The sequence below is a fragment of the Mesoplodon bidens genome, assembly GCF_964165515.1.
Source record: "Mesoplodon bidens genome assembly, chromosome: 5".
NCBI lineage: Eukaryota > Metazoa > Chordata > Mammalia > Artiodactyla > Ziphiidae > Mesoplodon > Mesoplodon bidens.
The window spans coordinates 47,857,384-47,876,893 of NC_138161.1; the positions used below are offsets into that span (position 1 = coordinate 47,857,384).

A 19,510-nucleotide genomic window follows, 5' to 3' on the forward strand; every position below is an offset into this window, starting at 1 on the left:
ATTGGAATTTCAATTTAAAAAGTGGGGCACATCATCCCATTTTAACAAATTATTCAGAAGTTTCTCATGTGTGTTACTGAAACACAGAACCATCTAACTGAATTTTCCTTTGAGGCATCCAGAACCTTTCCAGAGGTTTTTTCCTTTGCTATCTTAATGCAAGTAAAAATAGATTTTTATTAGATTCAAAAGCATTCTAAATTAAAGTTTATGATTCCTGTGGAGACCTACAATTCGCATGCTTTGTTAAAACCACCAAGACCTAAAAATTAATTTTATAATGAGCATGGCCAAGTCAGTTCTCATCTAACAAGTGAGTAGCTGGCAGCAACATTCACATCTGCTCTTCATTTGTGGGTGACAGACACAATGGGGAAAGCTGATGGAATGCTTCCCAGGTTCCAACTGCCTACTAGTAAGAGCTGCCTTTCCTCACCAAGGCCAATGCTGTCCTTGTCATTTGTTCTGCCAAACCAGAGTCACCAATATAGAACATGTTAGGAGAGGGCTCTGAGGCCAGGCTCAGAGAACCAATCTCAGCTCCTCTATTTAACAGCTGTGATATCTTGAATCAATTATTTAACGTCTCTAAACTTCAGCTTTTGCACCTGTGAAACAGTAGGTGATAATAGTAACTATCTTCTACATTTGGGAGGGTGGGTGAAGTTGTAGAGTGTGTTATGGAGGGGCAACAACTGCTACTATTTACTGAGTGACAACCATGTACCAAAATGCTTTAACTGTTTTTAGGTATTAACTTAGTTACTCCTTATAATGACTCTTATTATTAGCTCCATATTACAGCTGAGGCAAAGTAACTTGTCCAAGATCTAATAATGACAATGCCAAGATTTTAACCCACACATCTGGCTCCATAGTCCATGCTCTGAGCTATTACACCATACTGCCTAAAGGCAGGAGATAAAAGTTCTCGGCTGCCTGAGGAGCAAACAACTGCCAGTGAAGGTTTAGAATATTAGCTTGCCTCAAAAGAGAGAGAGCTGACCTCAGTTATTTCTTAGTTACTGTCCTTACCAGAGACAAGGAAACAGCCAGCTATCAAAAGACTATATACTGACAGATGTCATGGTGACATCCTTACCCCTTAGGAGATGTGAAGGCAGTTGGCTTTAAAAACTGAAGGGAAGGGGCTTCCCTGGTGGTGCAGTGGTTGAGAGTCCGCCTGCCGATTCAGGGGACACGGGTTCGTGCCCCGGTCCAGGACGATCCCATGTGCCGCGGAGTGGCTGGGCCCGTGAGCCACGGTCGCTGGGCCTGCGCGTCCGGAGCCTGTGCTCCGCGGTGGGAGAGGCCACAACAGTGAGAGGCCCTCGTACCACAAAAAAAAAAAAAAAAGTGAAGGGACCACCTCACACCTATTAGGATGGCTACTATGAAACAACACAGAACAGTACAATACAAAACATAACAAGTGTTGGTGAGGATATGGAGAAATTGGAACCCTTGTGCACTGCTGGTGGGAAAGTAAAATTGGGCAGCAGCTATGGAAAACAGTATGGAGGTTCCTCGAAAAATGAAAAATAAAATTACTGTGTGACCCAACATTTCCAGTTCCGAGTATATACCCAAAAGAACTGAAAGCAGGGATGCAAACAGTTATTTGTACATTCCTGTTCATAGCAACATTATTCACAATATTTAAAAGGTGGAAGCAAGCCAAATGTCCTTTAATGGATGAATGGATAAACAAAATGTGGTATATACATACAATGGAATATTATTCCTTCAAAAAAGAAGGAAATTCTGCTACATGCTACAACATGGATGATCCTGGAGGGCATTATGCTAAGAGAAATAAGCCAATAACAAAAGGACAAATATTGTATGATCCCACTTATATGAGACACCTAGAGAAGTCAAATTCACAGAGACAGAAAGCAGAAGGGTGATTTCCAGGTGCTGGGCGCGGGGGGAGGAAGGGATGAGGAATTATTGCTCAATGGGTATAGGGTTTGATTTGCAAGATGAAAAGAGTTCTGGACATGGATGGTGGTGATGGTTGCAAAGCAATGCAAATGTACTTAATGCCACCGAACTGTACACTTAAAAATGGTTAAGATGGTAAACTTTATGTTATGTGCATTTTATTGTAATTTATAAAAATAATCTAAAAAATAAAAAAACTAGAGGGAAAACATCTGTTAACAGGACCAACCCGTGATGTAGGAGTTAACTGAAAATGACCTCCGGCAGCCGCCCTTACCTCCACGTTCACCAGTGTTCACCAAATGGGTGAGGAGTCTAAGCAGTACCACAGTGGTGGTCCAGCAACTGCAAGTCCCAGCCTCTCCCAGGGAAGTTCTGCAGACCACTGCGGGGCTGCCACCTACTGCACCTCCTCTACTTCAGTGGATATGACCGTCTAGGGAGCTTAAGACCCAGCTGCTTGAGGCAGACAGTCCACCTTCACCCAGTGACTCCAAAGGACAAACTAGAATGAGTTTCCTTTCTTCGTCAAGGCTAAACATGCAATCACCGTATCAATTTTCTCGTTCCAAAGGTGAAGTTAAAGATCAGGTGTTTCTTCTTCTAAATGATCTTTAGAGCTCATACGTATTCAAGATTTGAACTTTTTTTAAAAGTAAGTTTTACTTTAGCCACCTGACCGCACCAGGCCCTGTGGGGAGAAAGATGGAAAATTCACTGCAACTCTAGGCAGGGTATCCCGCGGCCCGTAAGAGACAGGAAGTAGGCATAGCTTCTAAGACTTGCAGGTTCCCAAAGAACAAGTTCGCCCTCTTGTGGCCAGAGGAGAAACAACAGCTTCACAAGCAGGGTTTTTTTCTTACATGAGAAAAGTGGGTCAGGAATTCACTCTATCCTGATAGAGCGTGGATGGTTTGTCTCTGCTCCACGACGTCTAGGGCTACAACTGCAGGGGAATCAACACCTGGGTCCTGTAATCATCTGAAAGCATCTTCATTTACGGGTCTGCCTGTTGATGCTGGCTGTCAGCGGGGACCTTAGCTGAGCTGTGGGCCAGTATACCTACATGTTCTTTTCACGTGGTTCCTCTGTGCGGCCTACCTTGGGCTTTCTCACTGTATCACACCTGGATTCCAAGTGAGCATCCCAAGGGAGCAAGGTGGAAATGCACAGAATTATTAAGATTGCGCCTCAGAGGTCACAGAATATCCTTCCTACCATATTCTATCAGCGGAGGTGACAAATGCTGGCCCAGATTCACAGAGAGGGAAGCAGACCCCACCACACAACAGAAGGAGTGTCAAGGTCACATTGTAAGAAGAGTATGTGGGATGGGAGACATTTGTGGCCATCTCTGAAAAACACAACCTGTGATATGTCTACCTGGATATTCAGGGTCTCATCCATAGTGCATACTCACTAGCGGACCTGGACATGGGACATGAAGATCCACACACTTCTGCTCACTCCCTAGTTCCCTGCAAATGCTTCTTCCCAGATCTCTTTGCTATTGAACTCGAAATAGTATATCTTCCAGGCCCTTGACCCACTCAACCACACAATTCACTACTGCTCAAGACTCTGTATTTATCCTTAGCTCAGACTATTTCTCTCTCCATTCGAGGGAGATAATTAAATGTACATCTTGAAGCTCTGCCCACTAGAAGGATTCTCCTCACACTGTCCTCTAGGGCCCCTCCCTGAGTGGGACTGTAGTGCAGTAGCAGTCCATTTTCAGCTCTACTAACATATCAAGCCTGAACCACTCATGAATATTTCCTCTAACATCATCAGCTGGTCACAGGAAACACCTCATGAAGCCATAGGTGTGAGTGAGGAATACAAGACACAGAGATCTTTACCACCTGTTCATGTAAATTACTTATGACTTCTGGACCTGCTTAGATGTGATCCCATATATATCATTTCTATTTTTCAGCGGGTTGCTGCTGTGGGCACCCAACCTTACAAAACCCAGGTCTAAAAGGGCAGCTCTGATAATATAATCATTTGATGCTCCATCGTCAAATGCTCAGTTTCTGCTAGAACTTAGTATCATGCCAGTAGCTGCTTTTTGAATGGTTCGGCTACTGAAGGTATGGCCTTATTCTAAAACCCTAGGAATTTCTGAAGGTCATGGTGAACAATAATAAGCAACAAAAAGACTTGGGTCAAAGGAAATTTGTGAAATATTCTCAAAGTACAATTTCTGGCCTGACACTTTTCAAGAAGCAATCTCGTCACCACACCCTTTGCCCTGGGTTTATTAAAGAGCTATTTCAAAAAGCAAAATAAATAAATACAAATACATACATACATACATACATACATAAATAAATCCCTATGAGTTTGTGCTGTGATTCTCCTTTCAGGTCCTGCCAGACTCCACACAGCATCATCAACTCTCACCTAGCACCTTGGAATCTGCCACGTCATTATGAACTAAGGGGAAGGGCAGCTTGTGTCACAGCCTGGACCCACTGCCAAGGCTTCTCTTCTTTTGATCCTACTCAAAACTGGCAGCCTTTTGACTCAACTGATAAGTGGGTTAGAGCACTATTTCTTTCTTTTTTTTTTTTTTTTTTTTAAAAACTACATTGCATCTTCTTTTTCTCTACCTTCATTCATCCCTTTAATGACTAGGCATTAGAAACGTGCTGGAAAAGGGCTCTTTATTTTTTTTTTATTTTTATTTTTTTAGTAATTTATTTATTTATTTTTGCTGTGTTGGGTCTTCGTTTCTGTGCGAGGGCTTTCTCTAGTTGTGGCAAGCAGGGGCCACTCTTCATCGCGGTGCGCGGGCCTTTCACTATCGCGGCCTCTCTTGTTGCGGAGCACAGGCTCCAGACGCGCAGGCTCAGTAGCTGTGGCTCACGGGCCTAGTTGCTCCGTGGCATGTGGGATCCTCCCAGACCAGGGCTCGAACCCGTGTCCCCTGCATTAGCAGGCAGACTCTCAACCACTGCGCCACCAGGGAAGCCCTAGAGCACTATTTCTAAGTGTGGCATAGGCTAGCTGTAAAATCTAAACAGGTGCACCAAATACTGTTCTCTATTTCTTGCATAGGTAGTAGGTGGTAGGAGATGAAAGATGCAATAACTTTTCCTTTCCCGTGAAGGGGATACCAGGCGTGCCTCATATATCCAGACTTCTAAAAACATGATCAATGTTGCAGGGCCCTGAATATTTATGATTTATCTCTCACACTTTGGCATGTATGTATTTTCCCAGGGCAACCACAGTACTGGCCATTTCCTGCTCCCCAGATCCAATTAATACTATATCACCAATAAAATGGATTAAAGTGATGTTTTGAGGAAGAGTTCAAATAACCATAGTCCTTATGAACTATACTATGACAAAGATCAGGAGAGTTAACCAGCCTTGAGAGTGTTCATAGGAAAATATTCACAACCTTGAGTGAATATGAACTCAATTTTTCCCAAGTGAATGCAAACTGCTTTTGATACTTTTTCCTGATAGGAATCAAATACAACACATTTGCCAAAGCAAGTGCTAGAGGCTGTGTTGATTGGTTCAATCAAAGATATAACACCTGGTACATCCTCTATGCTTGAAGATACCATGTGATTAAATTTACAGCAGTCCACCATCATTTGCCACGGTCCATCTGGCTTTGGAGGACCATACTAGTAAACCAAACCCCCTGCAGCCTTTAAGTCTTTTAGGTTGGCGTTAATCTCTGCAACTTCACTAGAATGAGATAGTGCTTCTAATTTACTATCTTTGAAAGGACTGGGGAAAGGGAAGGCACTTTCAGGGGCTTCCACATGACCCTTCCTACCCTAACGGTTCTTACTTTATTGGTCAGAGGATCAATGTGATGGTCCTACCAGCTGCTAAGTACATCCATCTCAATTATGCACTCAGCAACTGGAGATATGACCATAAGTTGATGAACCCATTGAAGCCACCATGAAACAGATTTAGGCCAGGACTCTGTCACCTGGCCCCTGTATGCCCCACTCTAACGGGGGTTATGGTGGCAGTTTGGATTCCCTGTGTCAATGTAGTTACCCTGTATCCAACAGCCCTTGAAAGAGCTGGGTATTTCCCATTTCTCCAGTGGACAGTTACTCTGAAAAATGGCCATAGTTTCCTTTGGGAAAGGTATGAGTACAAATTGTATATACTGGTTGTGTTGCAGAGAACTTCCTCAGGGGTAGCCAGATTCCCTTTAATCAATGGATTCTTGAGTTTGAGAATTGGCTCATATCTGGAAACTTGTCCAAAGATCATGCTTTTCCATTTTGGCAGTTAAAAATCTGCGTTCTGCTTACCAGCTCTTGATTTTGTTGTTGTTGCTATGTAAGTCAATCAATACCCTCATTGGCTTTCTATCTTGCCCCTAGGAACTCATGGTCTGTGGAACACCACAGATCTCCTACATTTCAAGGATCCCTGACCACTGATTAAATTCACTTTGCTTCTGATGGTTCAGTGCTGCCAACTGCTTTCACTAGTCTGGCATTCGATCACACTCACGGACACTGGGGCATCTCCTACTGTCACCTCTGGCCTACACAGGACAGTCACCATTGAGTCTCTCAGCTAAGTCCGTGCCCACACACTACTGCAATCTTATGGTGAAAGAATTGTCCTCTGGGCCCTCCCAGGGAAGAGAGTCAGCTGGTAGGTTCTCTGGTCTCACATAATAAATCCATTCTAAAGTCCACCACTGAGTCTCCTGACCCTTTCCTTAATAATCTGCCAAGGCAGTCCCGATGTCTCCATCTCATTTACTATAGGTTACCATTGTGTCTAAGCTTTAAGATGCCATCCCCACAGGATGTTAGGACTTCACAGGACATTAAATCATTGGCCACTGGGGAGTGTCTCCATATCAATAACCTCTCTCCTACCCAGCTTCACACACTGCTGGTCCAATACTCTCAAGATCCATTACCTTAAGAAATTTGTGGTTCCTGTTGATATGATATATATATATATATATATATATATATATATATATCTCATATATATATATACACACACATACACACACATACATATATGTGTATATATACATACATACATATATATATATATGTATATATATACCTGTAGTCTTTCTTGTAAATAAATAATTTTCTCCTATAATAGGGGCTATACTTTCCACTCTGTCTATGCTGAGAACTCACTCTAGTTATTGGTGAAGAAGCAATGAGAGAAGGTGAGGGCTCAACATCATCTTGTGAGGCAACTGACTACAGTGAGGCCTTGAATGGTCTCCAGGTAATAAGAGGCTATTTTCCTCCAGCAAGGGAGAAAGGGCCAGTTCTGTCAGCCCAGAAGGCTCAAGAATCTGGAAGTTCAGGAACCGCAAGGACATCTACCCAAATGTTTCCATCTCAGTCTCAGAGTCCCTCTCCTTCCATTTGAGGACTTGACTTGACCATAGGTAACATATCGGTCTGTGCAGTCAATCTCTTTGTAGCTCTGCTACCCTTCTGATCAAATCTGACCTGAATTTATAGCACAGTATGGTCTCTGGTTGCAGAAGGGCCTCTTTTAAGCACTGCTAGGAAGGACTTCTAGTTTTCTCAGCATATTTGGAATTGATAATAACCAGCCAACTCCACAATCTTTAAAATTACAATTGCCCCATATGTTTCAAGTTAAAGCTATTGCACAAGCCAGCATTTCCCCTTCCACCTGTACGTCATTCTAATCTACCACAGGTGAGTGACTGTGGTTTAGTTATTGTGATGCTACAGTACACCAGCAGTTTTTACCATTCTTCTTACCACTGCCAATTATGTCCTTGTTACCATCGGATCAGTGAGTAAATGGATTCCCAAGTTTTGTCTTGAGGGTCTGCTTTCTAGGGTATTTCCAGTACCAACTGTCTTAATTTAGATTGCTTCTAAAGCAGACCTTGAGACTAGGACTTGGGTGCAGGTATATTATTTGGGAGGTGATCTCAGGAAGCACAAGTGAGAGACTGGGGAAAGGAGACATGAAAAACAGAAAAGGCAATAAAGTGTCCATCTGGGGACCCTTCAGAAAAACTGTGCGAAACATATTTCAGAATTGTGCCACCAAAGGACAGAGAATCTGGAGCATTATCTACTAACACCTGTTCCCTTTTGGTTGAGGGTTGCCCTTGGGAGCATTAACTGCATTGATTCTTGGGCTGAGCAAGCTGCCATGGTGCCAGAGAAGCAGATGGTAGGGATGCTCAGGGAGGGAAGTTGTCAACGTGATGGAAATAGTCTACCACAGCTACAAAGAAGCTCAGATATGGGCCAAGGGAAAATGGAGCAGGGCATCAATAGTATTGCTTCAAAGTCATAATGGAAGAAGACAATATGATTAAAAGGCATTGTCTCTGCCCCCTGGCTCCTGACACAGAACTCCTAAATTCCTTGGAATTTCCTGAGTGGTAGGAGTCTTTTTTTCTAATAAGGTGTCACTTGGTGGGCTCCTGGGCAGGGGCTGATCACCAGAAACACCAATCCATGATTAAAAGCTTGGAACTTTCAGCCCACTCCCCATCCTCCAAGAAGGGCAGAGGGGCTGGAGACAGATAATGATGAATCATGCCTATATAATGAAGCCAAAAATTCCAGAAGTATAGGGTTCAGAGAGCTTCCAGGTTGGTGAACAGATCCATATGCCAGGAATGCCACACTCCAACTCCACGGAAACAGAAGTTCCTGTGATTGGGACCCTTCTGCACCTTACTCTATGCATCTCTTCATCTTGCTGTTCATCTGTATCCTTTATATAATAAACTGGTAAATATAAGTATTTCTCTGAGTTCTATAAACTATTCTAGTAAACGACTGAACCCAAGGAGGGAGTCCATGAGAATCTCTGATTTATAGCTGGTAGGTCAGAAGCATAGGTGACAACTGGGGACTTGTGACTGGCATCTGAGGTGGTTGGAATTCAGGGCCAATAGGAAGACTGATCCTGGGATAAGATCAGGACAGTGGGAAAGTGAACTCACATGGGAAAGTAGTAAGACTGTCTGGCAGCTTTGAATGTCATTTGAGATAAAGGGTCATTATTTGGAGTTCTTAATGAGTTCTTAATGAATAGCACTTAACTTTAATGAAAATTTCTCTTTTGTGTAAGTGGATATTTTCTCTTATATTTTAAATTATACAAATAACGTGTTATTTGTACCACAAAAATATACGTAACATACCTATAAGTTATAAAGCATAATACTTAAATGCACATCCACTCTACCTGAATTAGAACTTTGCCAATAATTTGCATTTACCTTTGTTCTTCCTAAGCCCATCTCCCTGACCACTCCCCTCCCCCACCAATCCATATCCTTTTTTTTTTTTTTTTTTGCCTCACCACACTGTGAGGCTTGTGAGACTCTAGCTCCCCAACCAGGGTTGAACCTGGGCCCTCCGCAGTGAGAGCATGGAGACCTAATCACTGGACCACCAGGGAATTCCCGCATCCTGAATTTCGTGCTTACCAGTCTCTTACCTTAAAAAAAAAAAAAAAATGAATTTTTTTGCCTGAAATTTTTTTAGTTTTCTTTGTATCTGAACTTTACAAAATGGTATCTGAGACTTGGCTTTTTTAAATTAACCATTATATTTCCAAAGTATATCCATGTTATTATGTATGTTCATTCATTTACTCTGCTTCATTGTGTGGTTATATTGTAATTTAGTTATCCATTTTCCTATATAAAACATTTGGGTTGTTTCCACATTTTTGCTATTATTAACAGTGCTGCTGTGAATATTCTTTTATAATTTCCTGGTACACATATGCAAGAGTTTCCCAAATGTATATAGTTAGGAGTGGAAATTGCTGGATCATAAGGTGTGTATGTTGACCTTTACAAGATTTTGCCATATTGCTTTTCTAAGTGGTTATACCAATTTACACTTACAGCAATAATGTTTAAGAGTTCCCACTGACACACATATTCTCCAGAATTTGGTACTGCCAGACTTCTTAATTTTGTCAATTTACTGAATGAAAAACAGTATCTCATTGTAGTCTTTTTTTGTATTTCTCAGATTAATAATGAGACAGAACAGCTTTTCATATGCTTATTGGTCACGGCACTTCCTCCTCCTCATTGGTATTTCTTATCTAACTTTTCAGTCAACCACCATAATTTCTGCCATCTACATTTTCATGAAAGACACATTACTTTCGATGATTACAGATTATTTTACATTTGGCATATTTATATAGCTAATATCTTCCCTTTTAGGGCGTTTAGGACATACTGATAAAGTCTAATCAGTAATGCATTTATAAGCCACCTATTAGTTGGGTGGGTTTTGGATAATTTTCACATTTGGCTAATCCTATCCTCATCAGATTAAGAGTCCCGGTTGTTTCTGAGAATGTATCCTCATCATTAGTTTAGACCTTCATCCTTACAAGTTGTAGCTCCTCTACTTGAGTTGGTGAAATCTGGAAGGCGGGATCGTATCCTACTGATCTTTAAACCAGTATTCCAATTACAGTGACAGGCACATCACGTGTATTTAATGCATTTTCGTATGATTTTCACCTCATGACTCTCCTGAAAAGTATCATCCACACTTAGTTTACAGCTGGCCCCAGCCCTCGGCGCCCAGCGGGTTTTCCCTGCCCATCTCTGCCACTTGAGGGAGTGAGACAAGCACCGTAGGTCTCTTACCTATACTTGGGCAGCAACGGGCTCCCTTCTTCTTCCCTTGTTTCACAAAACCGGGTGGGGTGGGGGGCGCAGTCGAAGAGAGTGCGGGGAAGTCGACTATAAACTCTTCGTACTTCTCGGGTCTGTCCGTTGGCAAGCACTTCTGGACCAGTCAACATTTGCTTTCCTCATATCGTATAAAAAGAGCAGTACCCTCATCTACAAGAAAGGTACAAAATTCATGGTCATGGCTTGTGTACGTTTTTTTAAAGAGCAAACTGTAAAAACACACCGACGCCCAAACACTAACACACAGACGAAAACACACCCACGTGCTATGGTCTTCTCCCGCGACTCAAGGCCTTTGAACAGAGGAAAACTGTCTTAGCATTCCGTCTCCCACTTTCGACAATATCTATTCGGCAAAAATAAAACCTAAACAAAAAGTTTTAAAGGCAGTACTTAAAAAATGATACACTTTTTCTGCTTACGTGTCTTCCTTTCTTTCGGCTTTTGTGGGGGTTTACTTTAAGTCTCCAGACTGATCCTGCCCGTCCTCACTGGTGTAGAAACTGCGAACAGTTAGACGCAGCTGCCGGGGTGGCGAGGCGGAGGTTGTGACGTCATCGCCGCGGGGCGGAGGCGACAGTGTCTGAGGAGAGGCTGAGCGTGCTGCAACGCCGGCAGCCCGGCTCTGAAGTAGCGCGAGTCTCGGCCAGCGCCCGCTCCTCACTGGTGGTCGGGCCACGTCGAGTCCCGCGTGAAGATGGCAGACGATCTTGGAGACGAGTGGTGGAAGAACCAGCCGTCAGGAGCAGCCAGCAGCCCAGGTACCCACTCTGCCCGCGCTCCTGCGGGACCTCCCCCACCCCACAGCCTTCCGTGCGCCTCAGCCCGGGCCGGCGCTGCCTCTGGCGGTCGCCGCGCTCTGCCCCGCGGTGGTGCACACCGCCGTGGGGTGCACGCGAGCGTCGCGGAGCAAGTGAAGCAAGAGATATACTAACACGTGAAACAGACAAGTGTGACAGTAATTCATACTTGCCCTCTAGTCAGGAAGGACCCTTTTCCAAGCTGTTTTTTGTTTGTCCTTATTTCTTAACAGATAAGACAGTTTTCGCGGAGACAGAGAGTTTGGGCTTAGCGGTTAAGGGTTAACTCCTGGGTTAGGTTCAGACTGCTTCTGTTCAAATCGCGACTCCAGCCTTTTAAGACTGTTTAGCCTCCTTTTCCTCATCTGTAAAATAAGCGTAATAATGCCAATTTCATAAGATTGTCATGAAGATAATACAGATGATGCACTTTAGCACAGTGCTTGGTACATAATATGTGAGCAGTAAATAAAAGCTTTAGTTTTTCTTGCTATCGTTAGCAGCAGCAGCATCATATCATCATCATATCGTTTGGACTTTTAGAGCCTGAAGGAGACTTGGAGATCCGCTTGGACTCACCCATTTGACAGATGGGAACATGAAACCTAAAGATATCAAATAACATGACAAGTTCACATAGCTAGTTGGTGTCAGAAACGAGAGTAGAATTCAGTTAACACAGTTCAGACAATGTTTATTATGCTACGTGTACCTACTGCCAATGCAGTGAATATTTTATCCTTGAGTAGATAGTGTTAAATAACTCCTCACCACAGGCTGGCATTGAACTTTTCAAGTCTCATGGCTTAATATACAATTGTTTTTTTAAAATCATGCTTCAGAGTCTGCCTCTCTTCTTTACTAGATTCTAACATTTTTTTATGGTAAAACCAAAGCCTGATTCATGTCTGTAGAGTCCACAGGACCCTGCACATGATTGACAGTTGATACATATTTGCTGCAATCATTAATATTGAAGTGTGAGTTGAGAAATAGCCATATGAAAACAACGAACAATGTTTCAATGCTGTACTACAACATTGTTTCCAGAAGGGCAGGCTTCAGATACAAACAGAGCAGATGGCATTTTTCAAAAGGTTGCCAGTATAATATTTCATTGATTAAACTTCCCGACTCTTTTGAGGCTTTGTTTTTAGCAAATGTATGCTTGTGCTTGAAGGCACAAATACCTTTTTTTGCAGGCTGTGGTATTTCACGTTTCCTTTAATAGCTCCTGCCCCCCCATAACTGAGATGTTAAAAACTATATTTTATGGTATGATTCAAGGATAAATGCCAATTAAGAAACAGTCAAAATTTTTTGGAGTGGTGAAGGGGATCTTAATTCTTGGTTCTAGTCCTGTTTCTTGCCCTCACCAGCTATGTGTCTCTCAAGTTAGTCACCCTTTGAAAACAAAGAAATTAACATGTATTGAATATCTACTATGTGCCAGATGTTTTCATAAATACGAATTCCTTTAATCTTCATAACATTCTTAAAGGGTAAGCGTTTTAATTTAATCTTCATAACATGCCTAAAAAGTAAGTATTACCTTCATGTTTAAATGAGAAGCAGAAAAGTTAATTGTTCTTAGGAACACACAGCAAGGGAAGAGGTTAGTCGAGCACCTGACTTTCAAAGTCACACTTTTCCCACTATTACTGTGTGGCTTCTCTGGTCCTCAGTGTCATAGTCTGTGAAGTGAGGGATCCTTAGAGATCATCTTTTTAAGGGTTTTACCAACCAAGAGTTTTAAACGTTGAATCTAGTTAGAACTGTAAAGTGCTACAGCCTCTTTCATCTAAATTGCCAGGATTCCCATCAAGATATGTTGGAGTCCCTAGGATCACCCCACTTCTTAGGTTCCTTCTAGCTGTAAGATTGAGCTTTGAAAATTGCTAACATTAAATTTATCAAGGGCTTTTGCTTTGTTAACTGCTTTGAAGATAGGTGAGTGTATAAGCTTCCTTGAGATCTGCTTGATTGATTATTTACCAGTGATTTGTTTAAATAATCTTAATAATGTTTCTAATTCAGAAGAAATCACAGCTGCACCAATTCAGGTTTTCTGATCCTACCTATGTTAATAGAGAAAGATCAGCCTAAAATATGTGAATTATATATTGTTTTGAAAGTCAGAGGAGAAATAGTGCCTTAACTCAGAGAAAGGAAAGATAGTTGTAGTAATGCCTTTACTCCTGTCGTGTGTTACACTACTTGCCTGTAAAAGTAAACATCTTTCCTTATCACCTGTTTCCAGTTCGTGCTTATGGTGGCGAGGTGATGGAGCATTTAGTCATTTATTCAACAGTCTACATCTATCTACAACAAAGGCTTAACATCTGTGGTTATGAATTCTTGTGCACGTTTTCTAAGAGCAAACTGTACAAACACACGGATGCCCAAACACCGACACACACTGTGTATGATATTTATCCAGCTGTCTATCTATTATCAAGGAACTGAACTATGTTTTTGCGGTTTTCATGACTTCTTAGATGAGGTATGTAACTTAGATACCCTTACTAAAGCTCTCGATCTACGTATGACCCTTTTTGCATACATCTTATGGCTTTTCAAAATCTGTCATTTTTCTACAGGCATTCCTTATTTTATTGCACTTCACTTTATTGTGCTTCGCAGATACTACATTTTTTTAAACAATTGAAGGTTTGTCGTGACTCTGCATTGGTTAGCATTTTTTAGCAATAAATTATTTTTTAAGTAAGGTATGTACTCCTTTTATATGTAATGCTATTGCACAATTAATACAGTATAGTGAAACATAACTTTTATATGCACTGGTAAACCAAAAAATTCATGACTTGCTTTATTGTGATACTCACTTTATTGTGTCTGGAACCGAACCTAAGTATCTCCGAGGTATACCTGTATTAGAATCCTGCATTGTACTGGAGCCCAACATGGTACCTGGCACTTAGTTGGTGTTTGGTAGATATTAACTGAATGAGTGAATGCATTTTACAGGACTTTTGGTGATAGTATACACAGGTAGATATATAATTTCTCATCCAGTCTAGACACTTTTGAGAGCGGAAGGCCATGCTCTTAGAATTTTGCTGGGGCAGTCCACTTGAGATGTCTGGTCACCCTGTTGGTGTCATCATTGGTGGTGATTGGAGTCATGGCCCAGGGTAAGACAACTGAGAATTGCCTCTGCTGAGGTGTGTACAGCACAGTACGCCTCAGCAACAGAGCCTAGGAATCAACTAATGATATCTAATATTTCGTTTCACTTCATTTCACTTATTTCCTTATCCCCTGCCTACCTTAAGAAATTATGTGATAATAATATATAATACGGCATGTATGGTAGTAAACAATACATGCAGTGGAATCATAACTGCAAAACATTAGTGCTAATGCACCAGGTGCAATGCCTGAGATTTCATGTATTGACCAAACTGGGCACTTTCTCAGTGTGAAGCAGAATGTTTATTCACGTCATGGTTTTCGTGACTTACGGAGCAGAGCCGAGAGCTTCTGCTGTTGGAAGTGGTCAGTTGGTCATTCACTTACTAAAGAGAACACCCATTGTTTTCCCTTTTTATTCCAATAATATGCCTATTAAATTACCAAGTCCAGTGTCCAGTAGGCAGCTGGGTATATGAGTCTGGAGCTCCAGGCTTGGAGCTGGAGATAACGAATTTAGGAATTACCGGCACATATATAGCTTACTTTTTTTATATATAAATTTATTTATTTTTGGCTGCGTTGGGTCTTCGTTGCTGCACATGGGCTTTCTCTAGTTGCAGTGAGTAGGGGCTACTCTTCATTGCTGTGCGCAGGCTTCTCATTATGGTGGCTTCTCCTGCTGCGGAGCACGGGCTCCAGGCACACGGGCTTCAGTAGTTGTGGCTTGCGGGCTTTAGAGCGTGAGCTCTAGAGCACAGGCTCTAGAACACAGGCTCAGTAGTTGCGGCACACGGGCTTAGTTGCTCCACGGCATGTGGGATCTTCCCGTGTCCCCTGCATTGTCAGGCGGATTCTTAAACACTGCGCCACCAGGGAAGTCCCTATAGCTTACTTTTAAAGAGGATGTTTTTAGCAATCTGCAAAACTCTTTGCCTCCACTTCTTTTGAGGAGGGTTTTTCATATGCTCCCCTAGCTTATTCTGAATCTTTGATGCCATCTCTTACCAAGCATCTAACTAGAAAACTGAAGTGTGAAGACACTTCTGTGTGCAGTGCCCGGAAATTGCAGGTAACAATACTAATTTGCATTTGTTAAGTGGTCACTCTGTGCCAGATACTTTTTTGATTGCTTTACATGTACTGGTTCATTTAATCTTTATAAGTATACCATGATGTAGGTACCGGTATCTCCATTTTTTAGATGAGGAAATTGAGGCACCAGGTAGTTTAGTGATTTGCCCAGCGTTATTCAGATGGTAAGTAGAGAGGCTGAGATTCATAGACAGGCAGTCAGAAACGGGTCTGTGTACTTAAATTTCTCAAAGTTAATTATTCTAATTATCAATGATAAGAATCTCATCTCTAAAATAATAATCCTTTATCAGTTTAAAGAGGCCCATAGTTTGTAAACCTTTTGTTTAGATACATCATTGTTATCAAATTGTCTATTAACTCTTAGACTCCCAAAGTGTACTCTTCTAAAGAATGCTGATTACTCTGAGATACAAATAAGCAGGTTGTACCATTGGACTTTGAGAACAATCTCTTCCCAGGAACTCATACTTGGTCCTAGAGCTCAAGGCTCACATACCTGGCTGTCTTCTTGATGTCTATACTTATTTGATGAGAATGTCAAACGTAAATGAAGCCCAACTCCTGAATTTTTCGCCAAATCTGCTTTTTCTCCAGACTTCCCTATCTCAGTAAATTAAATCACCAACTGCCCAATTTCACAAAGGCCTAAGCATGTTCTGATTTATTCATTTATTTACTTCCTTCATCCTTTACATCTGATCTATCAAGTCTTGTCTCTGCCTCCAAAACATATCCTGAATCTTTTTTCCTTTTTTTTTTTTTTGCTTGTTTGTTTTTTTGTTTATGCCATCAGAGTACATGCTGCCATCCTCACTTGGCTAAACCTCTGTGGTAAACTTCTAACAGGGCTCCCAATTTCCATCTTGTCCCTCTGTGCTTCAGTCAGCAGACAAATTGATTGATCAGATCACATTCCTGCTTAAACCTGTCACTGGCTTCCCTCCAACACACAGAATAAAACCTAGATTGCTTACCATGGCTGGTATCTGCTGGAACTTACTGACTCCCCTCTAGTTTATGCTGTACCAGCCACACCAGCCTTCATTGGGTGCCTCAACAGGCCAAGCTCATTCTGTCTTAGCCCTTTGCAATAGCTGTTCCTTTTCCTTTTTGGGCTGTCCTTCTGAATTTTGAATGGTTGGCCTTTTCTTGACATTAAGACCTAAGTTCAAACACACCTCAGTTCCTGTTCAGCAAGTGTAGAGTAGCTATCTACTTACATTATCATGTTGCAGTAATTCTCATCAGAGCACTTATCACCAACTATTATTTTCCTTATTAAATTATTACAATCTCCCCACACTAGTATGTAAGCACCATGTGAGCAGAGATTTGTTTATCTTGTTCTTTGCTGTATCCTTAGGGCCTATAGTAGTATCTGGGTATTTAGAAGGCACTCATTAAGGATTTGTTCATTAAGTAATTAATTGTTAATATTTCACAGCCACATCTTGGAAACTTTAACATAGGACTTCTGCGTCTAAAGAAACTTGGTCCACTGGAAGAGTTGTCAAAATCCTGCTTAGGCTTTTGACGGACTTGGCAGATGTTGCTTTTCTCTTTCTAAAAATACATTAGAAGTCTGTGTTTTATAACTGTGTCTACTATCATTTTATTCTAACCATATTTGGGTTTAGTTTTGAAATTATATTTTGAAATTATATATTTGAAAGGACAGCAGACTTTTGCTTTGTAAATGAGCTGACAATTCCTACTGGTAACAGCTTTTGTCACCTAGAATCAGTGTGATTGTTAATTTTGTTTGAGATTGCTGATGTAAGCATTGTAAATATTTTTGTTGTAATATTTTATCCTTAAAAATCACATTGCTTTATCTATGCTGAATTCCTTCTGGAAACGGTGAAGTTGGGGAACACCTTGGATTTTTTAAACCTGAATAACTTAAGTGTGGGTTTTTTTTTCCTTTTTTCACACCAGAGTTTCCTTTTCTCACATCTATAGGCAGCCATGAATAGTAGATGTTGTAAAGCATTGCCTCTACATATAAAATTCAGACTTGGAATATTTACAGTAGATGTTAATAACATACAACAGAGGATCAACTTCAGAGCATGTTGTTTTCAAAATCATTTATTGAACTCTCATGCTTGGCTCTCTTTTAGACACTGTAATGGAGTTAGAGGGAAAAACATAATCTGTCTATGGGATTTATACATTGATGTGGTTTAATCAAAATGCAAATGATGTTCTTTTAACACAGATGCTTAAGGGCAAAAAACAGGTAGGATAAATTTTAAAAGGTGAGAGGAAGGAAAGAGGAGAGGGATAGGTGCAACATTTTTGTTCTGTACTTGAAGACTGTGTAACAAAGACCAAGTTTTACTTTACTGTATACAATTTCTATAATTCTTGCAAATGATTAACCAAGTGGTTCTTGACAACAATTATGAACGTTTAAAGGTACAAGTTTATACATCTTTCTCTAAATAGCATGTACAGTAGCTCTGCTGTCTTAGAAAATACCAGGAATTTGGAAGGCCTAGAAATAGTTCCATTTCCCCCTTAGATTCAACATTAACACATTACATTATTTTGTGGCACAAATCCTTTCTCATCTGATGTTCTTTAGTTGAACACTTTAGGGCTTTCATAGAAGTATACATTTTACTAAATATCTCACAAACAGCTTGAAATATAGTTTCCCCATTTTCATCAGCTTTCATAGAATTCTTAATTGCATTCTTAAATTGCTAGCATTGCTTTTAAAAATTAGTTGATTAAGCTCTTCTTAAGCTCTTGAGCTCCTTGTTAGTCTAGTTCACGCTAGACCAGAGGTCAGGAAACTTTTTTTGTAAAAGGCCAGGTAGTAAATATTTTAGGCTTTGTTGGCCAGTGTCACAGCTACTCAACTCTGCTATTGTAGCATAAGAAATGATGAGATAATAAATATGTAAACAAATGAATGTGGCTGTGTTCCAATAGAACTTTATCTATAGACAATGGAGTTTGAATTTCATGTAATTTTCACATCTCACAAAATATTCATCTTTTGATTTTTTTTTCTATTTAAAGATGTAAAAACTATTCTTAACTTGCAGGACATACAAAAAGACAGTGGGCTGAATTTGGCCTGTGGGGTCTTTACATTTATAAATCCCTGCCCCAGACTCAGTGTCAGACCCCAAGAGTTATGTCACATGTCCTCAAAAGCAGGAATTTGAAACGCGTCCCGGAGAGAATTACTCCATTACATCAGTTACTCCATTACTCAGTCCAGAATTATCAGTTATGTGTGAGATCAGTCACTCTCCTGTTACAATCAGATACTTTATTCTAAAATGTTGCAAGGAGATTAGTTCAGAAATCATTGAAGCTAAAAAGATGAACAGCTGAGGAAAGATTCCAGCATACGAAATCATACAAAAATTAAAATTCTTGTTACAATTTGAATGTGTTTTTGTTCACTTGGATTTTTATCTGCTTCCTTTTAAAAATTTAACTTAATAAAATCACTATAGAATTATTAGGATAGCTTCTTTTATTTTTATCTTTGGAGGAATCACATTTCTGCAGAAACAGGATTATGCTCAGGAGGCAGAATTCTTTATATTTTGGTTGTTTTATAGGTCAAACACCATTTTGTTGAACTTATCCCAGGTCTAAGTTGTTTATGCATTTTTATTGCACTACATATTGCTTTAAAATAAGCATAGTTTTTGTTAGGATAGATTGTGTTATTTTAAAGACTTTTGTCTCAATGGGATTAGAACTGTGTTACCATTTAAAGATAGGTTTCTGCTGCTTGCCATAGAAGTGTAGCTATTTTCCTATCCTTTTTTTAGTTATT

General features: G+C 40.7%; 1 protein-coding gene across 2 annotated transcripts in view; it reads left to right on the plus strand.

Annotated features, from left to right (window-relative positions):
• Positions 1 to 11,242: 11,242 nt before the first annotated feature.
• The window catches only part of CMSS1 (cms1 ribosomal small subunit homolog), a 396,516-nt gene continuing 388,248 nt past the window's right edge, over positions 11,243 to 19,510 (plus strand). For both annotated transcript variants that reach the window (XM_081235233.1, XM_081235234.1), the window contains exon 1: positions 11,243 to 11,412. In XM_081235233.1, coding sequence (XP_081091359.1) covers positions 11,349 to 11,412 — 64 coding nt within the window. In that variant the 5' untranslated portion in view covers positions 11,243 to 11,348. The remainder of the gene's footprint in view (positions 11,413 to 19,510) is intronic.